Source organism: Nestor notabilis, unplaced genomic scaffold, assembly GCF_000696875.1.
Source record: "Nestor notabilis isolate BGI_N333 unplaced genomic scaffold, ASM69687v1 scaffold12833, whole genome shotgun sequence".
Lineage (NCBI taxonomy): Eukaryota > Metazoa > Chordata > Aves > Psittaciformes > Psittacidae > Nestor > Nestor notabilis.
Genome location: NW_009921532.1, coordinates 772 through 13,764, shown reverse-complemented (window position 1 = coordinate 13,764; position 12,993 = coordinate 772). Strand labels below are relative to the sequence as shown.

The following is a 12,993-nucleotide window of genomic DNA, read 5'->3' as shown; positions in this document are numbered from 1 at the left end:
ACACAGATGGACTTTTACGTGGCTAAGCAAGGGTGGATTGCCATGTTGGTGGCACTGTTCCGGAGGACACCGTGTGTAGGTGAGGCCCAGCAGCAGCTTTTTGTCCTGCTGGCACCTGAGGCTTAGAAGCAGGGCCTGGATGTTTGCACTTTGGGATCTGGTGGTTTGAGTTAATTTGGGGCATTTGAAGGTGGTTTGGGGGCATTTCTGGAAGGTATTGAGCTGGTCTGGGGGCAATTTGGGCTGTTTGTGCCTAATTGGGAGTAATTCCAGCCATTTGGAGGCATTTTGGGTGAATTGTGAGTTGCTGTGGGGACTTGTGGGTCATTTGGGGGAGTTTTGGGCTATTTGGGGGCTGGTTTAGGATGGTTAAAGCCACTTTGGGGGTAATTTGAGCTGATTTGGGGCAATTTAGGTGGGGTTTTGTGTAGTTTCATAGAATAGTTAGGGTCGCAAAGCACCGTAAGGTCATCTAGTTCCAACTCACTGTATATAATAGCTAGGGTTATATTTCAAAGGTTGGGGATATATGTCGAGTTTTTGACACAGGACGGCAGTAGCGAGGAGCGCCGAGCACCACACTGCACCCCTTCCATCCCGACCCCTATCTGCAGTACTGAGTTTTGGACACAGGATGGCAGCACCACCACAAAAATCCCAAACGTCATTTTTTTCCCCCCAAAATAATTCTGTAGATTCTCCCACCACCACCTTGCAGAATCAGGGGTCTTCCTTAACCCAAGTGTGGTGTTTGGATGAAAAACGAGATCAAAACAAAGCCAGGCTTCGAGTCCCGTTGTCTTCCTATTTATTCCAGCATAAGCTAGTTAAAGCTACAGGAAATAGGCTTTCCCACGGTGACCGGGCATCTTGAAAAAGAAACACCACAATAAAATGTTCTGCGGGCCCAGAGAGGGGATAGGGGCAGAGGAGGCAGGTTTCACAGGCCAAGGCCCCATATGTCTGTGTACCTGCCCCTTGCTGAGATGCCGAGTAGCAGCTCTCCTGGGGCGCTGGGGCACCTGGAGGTTCATGCGATATCTCCCAGAAGAGCTGCCACCCTGCCCTGCATCTCCCTTGATGCTCTGGAGGGCAGCCCTGGAAAGCACCATGGCCCAGGGCAGGTGGGCTAGAGGTGCTAGAAGGGACAGTCACAACTGCAGCCGCAGATCTTTGCTTTCCAGCACTGGCTGGACCTCCGCCGAACGCACGAAGTGCTGTGGAAAAAGAGCACTAGCAAGGCAGTGCGGCGCAGGAGGAAAGAAAAGGGCTGGAGGAGCATTTCAAATACTTTATTTAAAAAAAAAAAAAAAATCCCAGTTAAAAACATCATGGCTGTGTCCCTCCCTGGGCAGAGGCACAGGCTGTGCCCCAGGCCCCGTCTCCAGGAGGGCAGTGCAGAGGCCGTGCTCCTGCCCCCAAGGCAACACAGTGCTGGGCTTGGGCCACAGCTCTCTTGAAAAACATTTAAAACTAGTTGTGAGAATAAACTCCGTGGTGTTGAAGAAGGAAAAAGGGAAGCTCTGCAGTCACTGAAAGGCTGTGGGGCCCAGACTCCTGCCTGGGAAGAGCCATGGTGCCCAGCAGCTTTTCTTCTTTAAAGAGAAAAACATCACCAACCACCAGTACTTTCTTCCAGATTTCCCCGACAGCCACGAATTTCACCAGCTGCTCACATAAACACACCATCTTCCCCACAGGAAATGCTCTTGCAGAAACCTAAACCTTTCTTTTGTGCTAAACAACATGCTTCAGATTCCCTGCAAATAAAATGAGGCAGAAGACAGGATTTCCACTGATGGTTCAGCCTGCCAGGGGCAGTGGTGCCACCCCTATGCCTGACAGCCTGGACAGCGTCAGTGCAGCCCCTGCTCCCTGCTGACCCCTTGCTCCCTTTGCAGAGGCTGCTGCCCTCCTCCCAGTCGTACTCAGGCAACTACCAAAGGGAGACGCTGCCACCACATCCCACTACAACCTGCAACTGGTTTGGATTCATGGGCCAGCACTGGAGGGGCACATGCTTACTCCAGGCTGCCTTGTCCTTCCTCTCTGCCAGATGCACTGCCAGAAGTGTTCAGCACAGATCCCTCCCAACTCTGGAGCAATGCTGTTCCTCCTCTCCTGGACAGGTCAGGTGGGATGTCCCGTCCCTAGGACTGGCCTATGCTTGGAAATGGACAACCCAAGGCATCCACAGCATCTCCTACCCACCTCCTACTCTGTTTTGAATACCAACATATCACAACAGACAGAGTGGAAAGGGCTGCAACAACCTGTCTCACTACCTCCAGCTCCTCCTGGGGACAGGGGCAAGACAGATGGGCAAGGGCGTCAAACAAGGCTGGCAGGAGGTTGCCAGGCTCACCCAGCTGCCTGACCTGGACTCCCAACAGCCTTCAATCTCCTGCCTGGCTAAAGGACTGTCCCAGCTCCTGAGGAGATGCATGGAGATCAGGTGGGGAACCACCTTTGCCCTCATGCAAGTCCCAGCCCTGCAGAAAGCTCTGAGAAGAGCAAGGCAGCTCTGGCTCTTCCCAGTGGAAGGATGCTGCAGGAGTTGGCCCCAGGGACACTACACATACTCCTGCCAAAGGCAGAGCAGGGGCTCTTGTTAGGCCCGAAATTAAAAAAAAAAAAAAAAAAAAAAAATAGCTGGGGCTTTGTTGGACCCCAGGCAAAGCACTCATCATCTAATCCTCAATTCTGGAGCAGCTCAGTGCACCAATGGGTTCTGTCACCTTATTAAGGGGGGGTTTGTTTAAAAGTAAGGTCAGGTTTGTAAAGAACTGGTGACACTGCCAGTTCACCACGTGAACATGCCATGGTGAGAGACCATACTTGAAAAAGATAATCATCATCCTATTTGAAAAGCCACAACAACCAGGTGAAGTCCCCAGTGAAGAGAGGGAAACATTGGCCAGTCAGCCTCACCTCTGTGTCCAGTCAAGTGAATGTGGTTCATCTTTCTAGTCTGTGAGGAAGACTCCAATGAGCTTTCCTGAAGTCCTCTCTAAGACAACATGTCAGCCTGGAGCAGGAGTGTTGGCTTGGACAACTCACCTTTGATCGAGTTAATGATTTCTTGAATTCTCTGTGGCTCGTTGCGATCTGGTCTGCAGCTTGGTGTGATCTCCAGCACATAATCCGGACCATACTCTGTAAAGAACTGCAGGGAAGAGGAGAGTAGAGTCAGTGTTGAGGCCTCTGGTGGGCTGCAGCTCTGAGAGAGCTCCCCATGGAAACCTGTTTGTAAAAAGAGAAGAGCATTTTCTCCACCTGAGGGGCACAGGTATCTTAACTGCATCAAAGAGGTGCAGTGTCTGTGCCAGCTTGAAGTTTGCAGCCACTATCAATTAAAGGGCTTGGGAAGCAGAGCTCTGTGGTGCAGCCAGAAGTCTTTCCCAGTGCTTTATTTGGGAAAGCCGGTGGTACTCATTTTACTCATGGTTCCCTGCAAACCCGTTTGTTTGGGTTTTTTTTCTATGAACAAAATTCAAGTGCTGCCTATCAGATATCCTTTCTTCCAGATATCCACCCCACCTTGCAGAATGCTGCATTGACATGACTGTGAAACACCTGGAAGTAGAAAAATCAGAGTGCTTTAAGGTTAATAATGTGTCTTTCCAATAGGGTGCAGCTGAGCCTGAAGGAGAAAATCTGTACCATGTGGGCTCTACACAGTAATGCAGAATCCCAAATCACTGCCAGCAGGTTTATTTCACAAGTACACAGCGCTGCCCAAAGACAATGACACACTAGGATTAAAAATTCTGTGCTGAAGTTGCAATAGGTCCTGTTGCTATCCCTGGAGAGCTTCACCCCATGGAGAGCTAGTTTGGACTTCAAGCTATTGCACCAGACAGGGATATTCACAGAACCACAGTCTCCCAGGTGATTAATGAATGAAGCACAGGGCTGAGATTTTCTTTAAGAGTGAGATTGGAGGCAGCAGATCTGGCAACCCAAGACTAACATCTCTGCACTACCAGGGGCAGGAAGGGCTTCTCCAAACAGACCTCAACATGCCAGTACTGACAAGGAAAACGAAGTTATTTAAGCACACCTCTCAAAAAGCATCTTGTAGCTGTAATCACCAGTTTCTATAATGATGAATTTCCAGTTTCAATGCACAGTGCTTTACTTTCTCATGCATACTGATCCATGAGATCCTTAGACAAAGGCAAACCCATAATTCTCTGAGTCACTGTAGGTTAGAACTGCTTTGCACATGCAGGTTTGTTTCTGTAGGGTCAATAACTTTGATCTGTATTTTGAGACCTATTATGAACCTGTAGCTGTTCCACCCAGGTTCGGTCTAGATTATGCCTCTCCAACCACCTGCCCAGCCCCACTCAAGACAGGAACTGAGGCAGCTCATGTGCAGTTGTGACCAGTACCCAGCCCCACAGCAACACCCACTACAGCACTGGTGGTCAGGAAAGCTCCAGAGCTGCACCTTGTACTTCCTGTAAGTCGATGAAAGCAGGGCTAAAACGTAAAACCTTCACAAAGGCCTGGCATAAAGTACATGCATACCCAGAAGAGCTCTCTCGAGCACAAGGGTGACTCCCCCTCCCCATCCTCTCTGTAATTATCAGAGACTGGAAGTTACTGGCAACTGTGATCCCTTGTGAAAAGGTGCAGACAGCCCCAGGGTTTGGGACCAGGCACCTGTGACATTTCTAGGGTACTGTGTTATTCTTACAGGAGTGTCTCAACAGAACAGTACTGAGCAGCAAGGAAGCCACTTGGATTAGGGAGAATAACTCAGCTCTTGTGCACAGAGAAGGAAGGGTTTATCAAAGCTTTACCTCGTGATCAGGGATCTCAGAGGACAGCGTTCTCCCAAGGATGACGCCAGTCAAATATGTCCAGCAGCGAGCTGTGTTGGCGAGGTTGTAGCCTCCTGTCTCCGGCAAGATTTGTGATTTTGGAGGGGGGAAAAGTGGGAGAAGGGAGATTTTAGTGGAAGGAACAAATTGTGGAGGCAACACACACAGTTTACATGAATTCAGCTTGCTTCATCCACTCAAGCTGTGCCCTGCATTTTGCACCTGCTGGCTATATAAGGCCAGGTTGGAATGACACTGTATGCAAGGGCAGACCTCACAAACTGAACCCCAGTTACACCCAACATGCACAGGCCAGAGTCCTCCAGTCATCATCTCAGACCCAGCATAAGCCACCAGCCCCATGTGCTGGGCTCTCTCCTGGCAACAAGGACAGGAGTTCAAAGTTAGCAGAGAGGGAAGTGCAAGGGTAGCAGTGGAGATGGGGGATCCCTGCTTTATAATGCCAGCCTCCAATCCATAAAGCATGATATACCTGTCAGGCCATTTGCTGGTGAGCTCTTCAGCCATGTCATGTTTGAGAGGACCAATATGAAGCCATTAGTACAACCTGGCACTCAGCGGGTTTTGTTAATCTGAAATGCTGTGTTGTATAAAGCCTGTCCTGACCTCTCCCTGCTGGATAAGCAGCTGGTGATGCAGTACGACAGAGCTAAGTCATCATTAGCTTTCAGAGCCCTTCTACATTATACAGGCAGCCAACCCTTTTCCCAAGTCCCTGCTTGAGTACAAACGAAATCATTCACTGCCAGATGCCCAAGATAAATTTGGGAACACAGCGCTTGTTTTTAAAGAGAAGTGCTGAAGGGCTGATGAGCAGAGATGGGAATCAGAGGTGCCATTGAGAAGCCAGTGTCAGTTCATCGGGGTTAACAGCCTCTGCTCATCTTCAGAGGGGCCAAGGAGCCTTTAACCCAAGATCTGAGGGTCAGGATTGAGTCTTGCACCTGTCAGCATCAAGGATTTCAGGTCTGTGTGAAGACAGCACCATGGTACAGAGCACTCTCCTGGCACTGCCTGCAGCCACCCTGATGAACTCCAGCCAGAGCCGAGCCCAGGGCACCCACTTGAGGACAGGCCACAGGACAAACCCATCTTCCTCATGACCAAACAGCAGGACGGGTGCACTCACCTCCTCCCAGGACGAGGGTCGCCAGCTGCCACTGCAGGACGTACTTCAGGCACTTGCCCACTCCCTCGGGCGTCATGTTGAAAGAGCACATGGGATCCCCAGCGATGGTGTCTGCCCCCAGCTGCAGCACAACCGCGTCTGGGTTGAACACAGCATACACCTCCTTTAGCACACTGTGAAGAGGAGCAGCAGCAGGGGTTACTGCAGACATGGCTCGGAGGGTGCTGGTGGTATGGCCCTGGTCCTCCAGATCAGCTTAGGCTTCTCAAGGTTTCTGCATTCTCTGCTCCCACCCCCCTCATACCAGTTATGCTCCCTCTGCTCCATCAGCCTTCTGCCTCTGCTACTATCCTGCAGTTTAGCTCTCAAAGCACTCATCACAAGGCTGATGAAGGCAAAAGCATTACTGAGAACACAGGGGATGGGGTCTAGTCCTAATCAGCTAAGTGGTAGCATCAAACCACGTTTACATCAGCTGCCCTGAGTGGAAGAGCTGCAAACCAAACCCACGGGCTTTTCTCTCCTGTAAAAGTCACAGTGAAAAAACAGGTCTAGAGAAATAGTAATCCTAAACTCCTAGACACCTCTTACAAGGGCAAGATGAAGAGAGGAAGGCTCTGTCTAGGTTCTCATTCTCCTCTCTCCCATATGGCTCAAGGCAGAAATACATTTTCCCTGGCTCTAGTGGATGCTGGGGTGCCTGGAGATAGTTCATGAGCAGTATTCTCTCTTGAAGAAGGCAGTTGGGCATGTCAGACACTTGGCTTTGCTCCAGGTTTTTAGTATTATGAACACCAGAGAGATAATAATCCTGTTTGCAGCACTGTGCTCCAAAGCCCAAAATACAAGGAAAAATAATGGAGGAAAACATGGTCTTTTCACAACAGTGTTTTTATCTTGCTAAAGTAGAAACAGATGTGAAAACAAAACAAAAGCTGCTTGGAAAACACTTTCAGCTCAGACCCAAGCACATCTCTCACAGATAGTCAGGGTTCAAGTCCACAGCTAAAAAGTGTTTGTCCTGGTTTCAGCTGTAGCAGGCTTAATTCTCTTCCAAGTATCTGGTGCAGTGCTGTGTTTGGGCTTTAGTCTGGGAATAACACTGGTGATGCACTGATGGTTTAGTTGTTGCTCAGTTGCATTTACCTTGATCAAGGACTTTTCAGTTCCTCGTGCTTTGCCAGTAAGGAGGGGCACAAGGAGCCGGGAAGGAGCAGAGACAGGACACCGGACCTGAACTAGCCAAAGGCGTACTCCATATATCTCACAGCATGTCGTGCTCGGTATAGAAACAGGGAGTTACCCAGAAGAGATGGGTCGCTGCTTGGGTTGGCTGGGTATCACTCAGCGGGTGCTGAGCAAAAGTATTGGGCATCACTTGTTCTTTCTCAGCAGGGTATGGGGTTTATTCCTTCCTCTCTCTTCATTTCCCTTTTCAACTAGTATTAATGTTTACAATATTTTATTTACATTACTAAACTGTTCTTACCTCAGTCCTCAGGTTTTTACGTTTTTGCTGATTCTCCTCCCCATCCCAGGGCAGAGTGAGCCAGCAGCTGCCGGCTGGCCTTAAACCACGACAGTCCTTCTCAGTCTCTCTTTAAACACAGAAGGCTGATCCGTGGCAAAGAGACCCTCCAGCCACCCACTAATGCCTCTGTATGTTCGGTTTGCTTAAGGATTCAGAGACCTCTGAGACTTCTTAAGATCAGCGTTTGCTGTAACCAAAATCTCTAACAGGGGAAGGAGAAGCCTTAAGGAAGGACCATAATTTAAAATAGTAAATAAAAAAAATCTATGTGGTCTATGTTCTATGAAATCCCATCCAAGTAAACCAGATCAAAGCAAGAGGGCTTACGTTTCACAGATCTGGTAATATCTCTCATCCTGAATGCCATCTTGAATGGGTACATTCACGCTGTAATAGCGACCTTTCCCCAGGCCAACATCTGTCACATCCCCAGTGCCTGAAAAACAGAGGACACCCCACAGTGAATTAAGGGAAGCAGATCAGAAACAAGAGAAATGTCTCGGATGAGAGCAGAGAGCTCAGACCTTTGGCATGCTCATGGAGAGGTCCACCCGCCACCACCAATAAAGGAGGGGCTGGATGGACCTGGTTCTCACCCCCTGCCCAATTTTGTCGCGCAGCTTTCACAAGTGTGCAGGTGGCCACCCAGCAGTGGCTCTGCCAAGCTCAGCCACAACCACAAAGCGGGAAATGTCAAACATCCTCGTCTTCTCCTGGGTCAAGAGCAAAGGCAGCGAGACACCCCCGCTGGACAGAAGAGATGGGACCTGCCTTTGCTGGAGCCTTGTCAGTGATGATCTTAAGGTCTTTTCCAACCCTGACCATTCTATGATTCTACATGTGAACTGAATTAGCACAAACCTCCTAAGTTCAACTTGCCTGGGAAAAATCCTGGTGAAAACTTATGCAGAGAAACAGTCATTACTTTTGAGGTAAAGCTAAAGGCATCTTCAACTCCTGTCAGAAAAGGAAGAGAAAAAAGTTTTCACGCATCATTCACATAAATGACAGCCACTCAATAAATGAGCCACTCGATAAACATGGGGCTGCAAACAGAGCAAGAACAGAACAAACAAAGCAGAAAAACAGATGTGGCTCAATAACTCCATCCTTAATCAAGGGAGACCTGAATTTGACTGCAGCAAAGGTCACAACTGAAAAGTATTCGGCAGGTCTCATGCTAATCAGTACTGAATGGGTCTGAATGCCTTACACTGCCCATATTAGCAGCCCTCCTCGCCTGCACTGCTGGGCCTGCCAGGCTTGGGGAGGGAGCTGAGCAGGGATGCCTTGGCCAGAGCTTGGCTGTGATTAGCAACAGAGCACCCAGGCTTTGGCTTTTCCTCAGCACTCCTGCAGTTCAACACACCTTTCTTTTCTTTAAAGGCACATTAAAATAGTTGGGGTGGGAAGGGAAAAAGAAGTAACAGGAAACTTAAGAGAAACCAAATGTAGGGGGAAATGGAGCAAAATGAAACACACCATAAAGTTCACAAGAGCAGGAAACGTTAAATGGTGTTGAAATAATGTTTCTGAAGGAGAGAGTGATTTCAGCAAGGCCAGCACTAGCTTTCATTTTATAGCATCAAGAACTCTTTTAAAAGCACCGTTTACTACTGCTTCCCTCTTGCACTGGTGGCATCAAACAATCAAACACTGTCAGCAGCTGCTCTGCCGGAAGGAGAAACAAGGGACTGGGGAAAGTTCCTGCCACTAACACAGGGGACTACTGAGATGGGAACACGCTGTTTGTTGCTTTAGGTACAAGACTGCTGCCCAGACCCTCAAGAGAGGTCTGATGAGTAGCACAGGGTAAATCCATAAATCAGGACAAGGCAGAAATGGACTGAGGGAACTTGACTGCACTGAAAGGAGGCAAAGCCACAGCTGCTTCAGCAGGTACAGCCCCACTGCACCGACATGCCTTGATTTCTCCCATTCCCCCTCTGAGGCAGTGCTGCTGTGCTGTCTGCAGCCTGCACCAGCCCTTACCATCCCCATGATGCAAATCCAAGTCGATATAAAGGACGCGGTCAAATTTCTGGCGCAGCCGCAGGATGCCCAAGACGGCGTCGTTCAGGTAACAGAAGCCAGAAGCTTCATCTCTGTGGAAGCAACGTCTGTGAGTTTGTACATTGCCAGCACACCACTGATCTGATCTTGGCATTATCACCTTTATTTCGCAAGTCTCCACCTTGTGGGTGCACAGAGGAGTATGAAGAGTTTGGCCAAGGCCCAGCACCAACCGACGGATGGGTCACAAACAGCTCAAAGCATGGCCGTGGAGCACAGAGAACATGACACCTTGTGACAATGGCTTCACAACCCTGGGCTTGCTGGCAGCTGGTAAAACATCAGCTGGCTCTGCTGCAGAGAGGCCTGAGCCATGGAGGGCTTGGGCTTGACCATCTCGCTGTTGCACAAATAAATTTTTGCTTTCTGCAGCTGAGGTATTTTAAGTTCAGAGCCACCCAACTCAAACACATTCTCCACTGTTACCTCCTCTCCCTCTGCAGCAAGAGAATGGGCCCCTGAACAGTCCTGCTTGGCCCTCAGGGTATGAAGGTTAAGCCTCTTCCCAAAGCAACTCTCTCCCTTCCTGCCCAGGAAAACACAAACAGGATGCCCCACAGGCAGTCCCTCACAATACAACTCTTGGGGTCAGCCAGACGACAGCCCCAGCAGCTAAACAGAGAACAGATGTTGCACAGAAAGATTTATCCATCCCTAAAATACATCAGGGGGCAGCTTACACACTGCTGGTATGACAGGAAAAAGTTTATTAATCCCTACTCCAAACTCTTCTAAGTCAAGTCCCCAGCACTGCTTGGCAGTAGCCCACTGCACTCCTAGTCAGCCCCGGAGAGCTGATTTAAGCCAAAGCTTTACACTTTGCAACAGGAGTGTCCAAACCCCTATTCCCCAGGCTCAAATGACTCCAGGATCTGAGATGTGCCTCTTGGAAATGCTTCTTGACTTTCAGCCCCAGCATTCCCCTCATTTCCTGACACTCCCCTGCTCAGCAAACAGCTGGAAACAGCGAGGAGCAGACATGGGGTGGCAGAACTGCACTCGCTCTCACTCCCTGCAAATGTCACAGAGCACAGATGCTTCCCAGTGACTCTGTTCATTTACAGTGATGCTGAGAACTGGGAAGCTAGCAGGTACCCTGGGAATCTTCCTTAACTGTGATTAGAAACCACACTCCTCCCCTCCTTCCCAGCCTGCAAGGAAGCAAAGTGGACTACATCATGTGTCAGGCACTCTCTCCATGCCGTAACACACTCACTCTTTCAAACTTGAGGCCAAGAAGAGCAGGACTCTCTCTGAGGCCAAGCTCAGAGGCTGACCAGCATCAGAGCTGCAACTCAGAGCCAGCACTTGGGATTTCCCCATCCCAGGTCCACACAGCAGAGCTTGGGCAAAGGTCAAGAAAATGCGCCAACTCAGCATCTTGCCCTTGCCCCAAAGGCACTCCAGGAAACCAAGCATGATGACAGCGGTTACCATTCCTACCTTCAGGTAAGTAATTAAGCCACCAGACATTAAGTCTTTTTTGACAAAAGGACATGTATTTTGCTAGAGCACAGGTCCTAGCACTAGACACCTGTAGCTCAGCATCAGTCTTGCTGGACCTTCACACTGGACCAGCACCTACCAAAGCTGCTGCCTGCCCTGAGCATCCTGCACCATCTCACTGGAGTGACTGAGAAGGCTCCTTTGAGATCAGCAGGTATTCAATGCCTTTTTAAAACACTGTTTGCTTCCCAGAATAGGGGTAACAGCACAGCTCGGTGGCAGCAACACCGTGAAGGTTTCTTACAGGCATTTTATAAGCTATGCAATCAAGATAGAAGAGAAGATTTTTAAAAGCCATCCCTCCTGTGAAGAGCTTCAGCTCAGCCAGGCTGGACCCTCTCCTTCCCCAGCAAGCTGCAGCTGAACCCATACTCAGCAAAGTGCTGACCAGGAAAAGGGTCCTGGTGTGATGCCGGCATCGCTGGTGGTTGCACCCACTGCTACACCTCCGGTTTCTCTGCCAGGTCAGAAGAGTCACGGGAGCAAGAGAAATCTGCACACCCATACACAAGTCTTTAGGGTCAGATATGTGATTCCTGCTAATTTCTGGGGCTCCCCAGGGAAAAAGAATGGTGCTGCAAAAGCCAGATTGCTGGGCACAAGGAAGGCTGCCATCCTGTCCACATTTGCAGACAGGCCTCATATTCTGGGAGATGTGGGACACAAGTTAAAATAAAACATACAAAACAGGGAGGCCACAGAAAAATTATTTTACCACTAGAGATCCACAGGATCCAGGGACGAAATTTTTACTGCCTCTCCTGTTGTTCTGGAAGATCATTATTAACATCAGAGATCAGAACAAAAAGCCACCCACAGAGCATGGAGAGAACAGTGGTCAGTCCTGCACTGTTTCAGACCTCTTATTTAAGAAACCAAAAGGCCACACAAACCAATTTGGATGTGTTCCCATTCTCTTCCAAGTTAGGATTGACAACAATCATCTACCTCTCCACAGCCCTTCTCTATGGAGTTTGCAAAATCAATTCTCACTTGAACTCCAAGAGATAACCAAGTATCCATGGATGTTGGGACACCTCTGAATCTATCTGCCCCAGACCTGCACCGTAGTTCACGATAGCATAAGGACTGGGCAGTAATCCCCCTAGTCTCAGGCCTCTGCCCTACACTCTGCTTCTTCCTGCAGAGTATAGGGCAGAGGGCTACCTCCTGACCTTCCCTCACACCCCTCTCACATCCTGCTTTCTCTTCCAGCCGAATGGCTGCACTCTGAGGGTTCAAACAGAAGCTGGGAGCTAGGAGCAGGGTTTACACACTGGCTGAGAAAACACAAGGGAAGAGATTGTTTTCTTACTTTTTTGCATGATGCCACCCTCCAGGCCAGTTAATGGCTACTTTGCACTTGCCATCCAGCAGACACTGGGCTGCAGTGATGGTGGCTCCTCCCACAGCTGACGCATACTCAAAGATCCCTTCGGTAGCTGGACAGTCATAACCTGTGGGCAGGAGTCCGTGTGTCAGACACAACAGGCCTTTTCCTCCGCAGGAAGCACATTTCACTTTGTTTTAAGCTTGCTCTCTCTTTAACCATTGCTCTTTCTGTACCAGGCACAATGAAAAAGGCACAGCACAAACCTCTGCAGCCCAGGGAGGTTAACAGTGGTGCAGATCATAGAATCATGGACTAGCTTGGGTTGGAAGGGACCTTAAAGATCATCCAATCCCCCTGCCATCTGCAGGGACCTACACCAGGTTGCTCCAAGCCCCTGTGCCCACCCTGGCCTTCAACCCTGCCAGGATGGGGCAGCCCCAGCTTCTCTGGGCACACTGTGCCAGCACCTCAGCATCCTCATAATAAAAAAATTTTTTCCTACTGTCTAATCAAAATTTACGCCATTCCAGTTTAAAACCATTTCTCATTGTCTTGTCACCACAGGCCC

General features: G+C 49.4%; 1 protein-coding gene across 1 annotated transcript; it reads right to left on the bottom strand.

The window, feature by feature from the left end:
- Positions 1–1,737: 1,737 nt before the first annotated feature.
- Positions 1,738–12,549, bottom strand: HDAC8 (histone deacetylase 8; the record flags this gene model as incomplete). Its single annotated transcript, XM_010011207.1, has 8 exons — positions 1,738–1,760; positions 3,061–3,166; positions 4,812–4,906; positions 5,983–6,155; positions 7,841–7,949; positions 8,393–8,470; positions 9,506–9,618; positions 12,408–12,549. Coding segments are annotated over 8 exons (839 nt in total), but the record flags the coding sequence as incomplete, so codon positions are not given.
- Between the last annotated feature and the right edge of the window lie 444 nt (positions 12,550–12,993).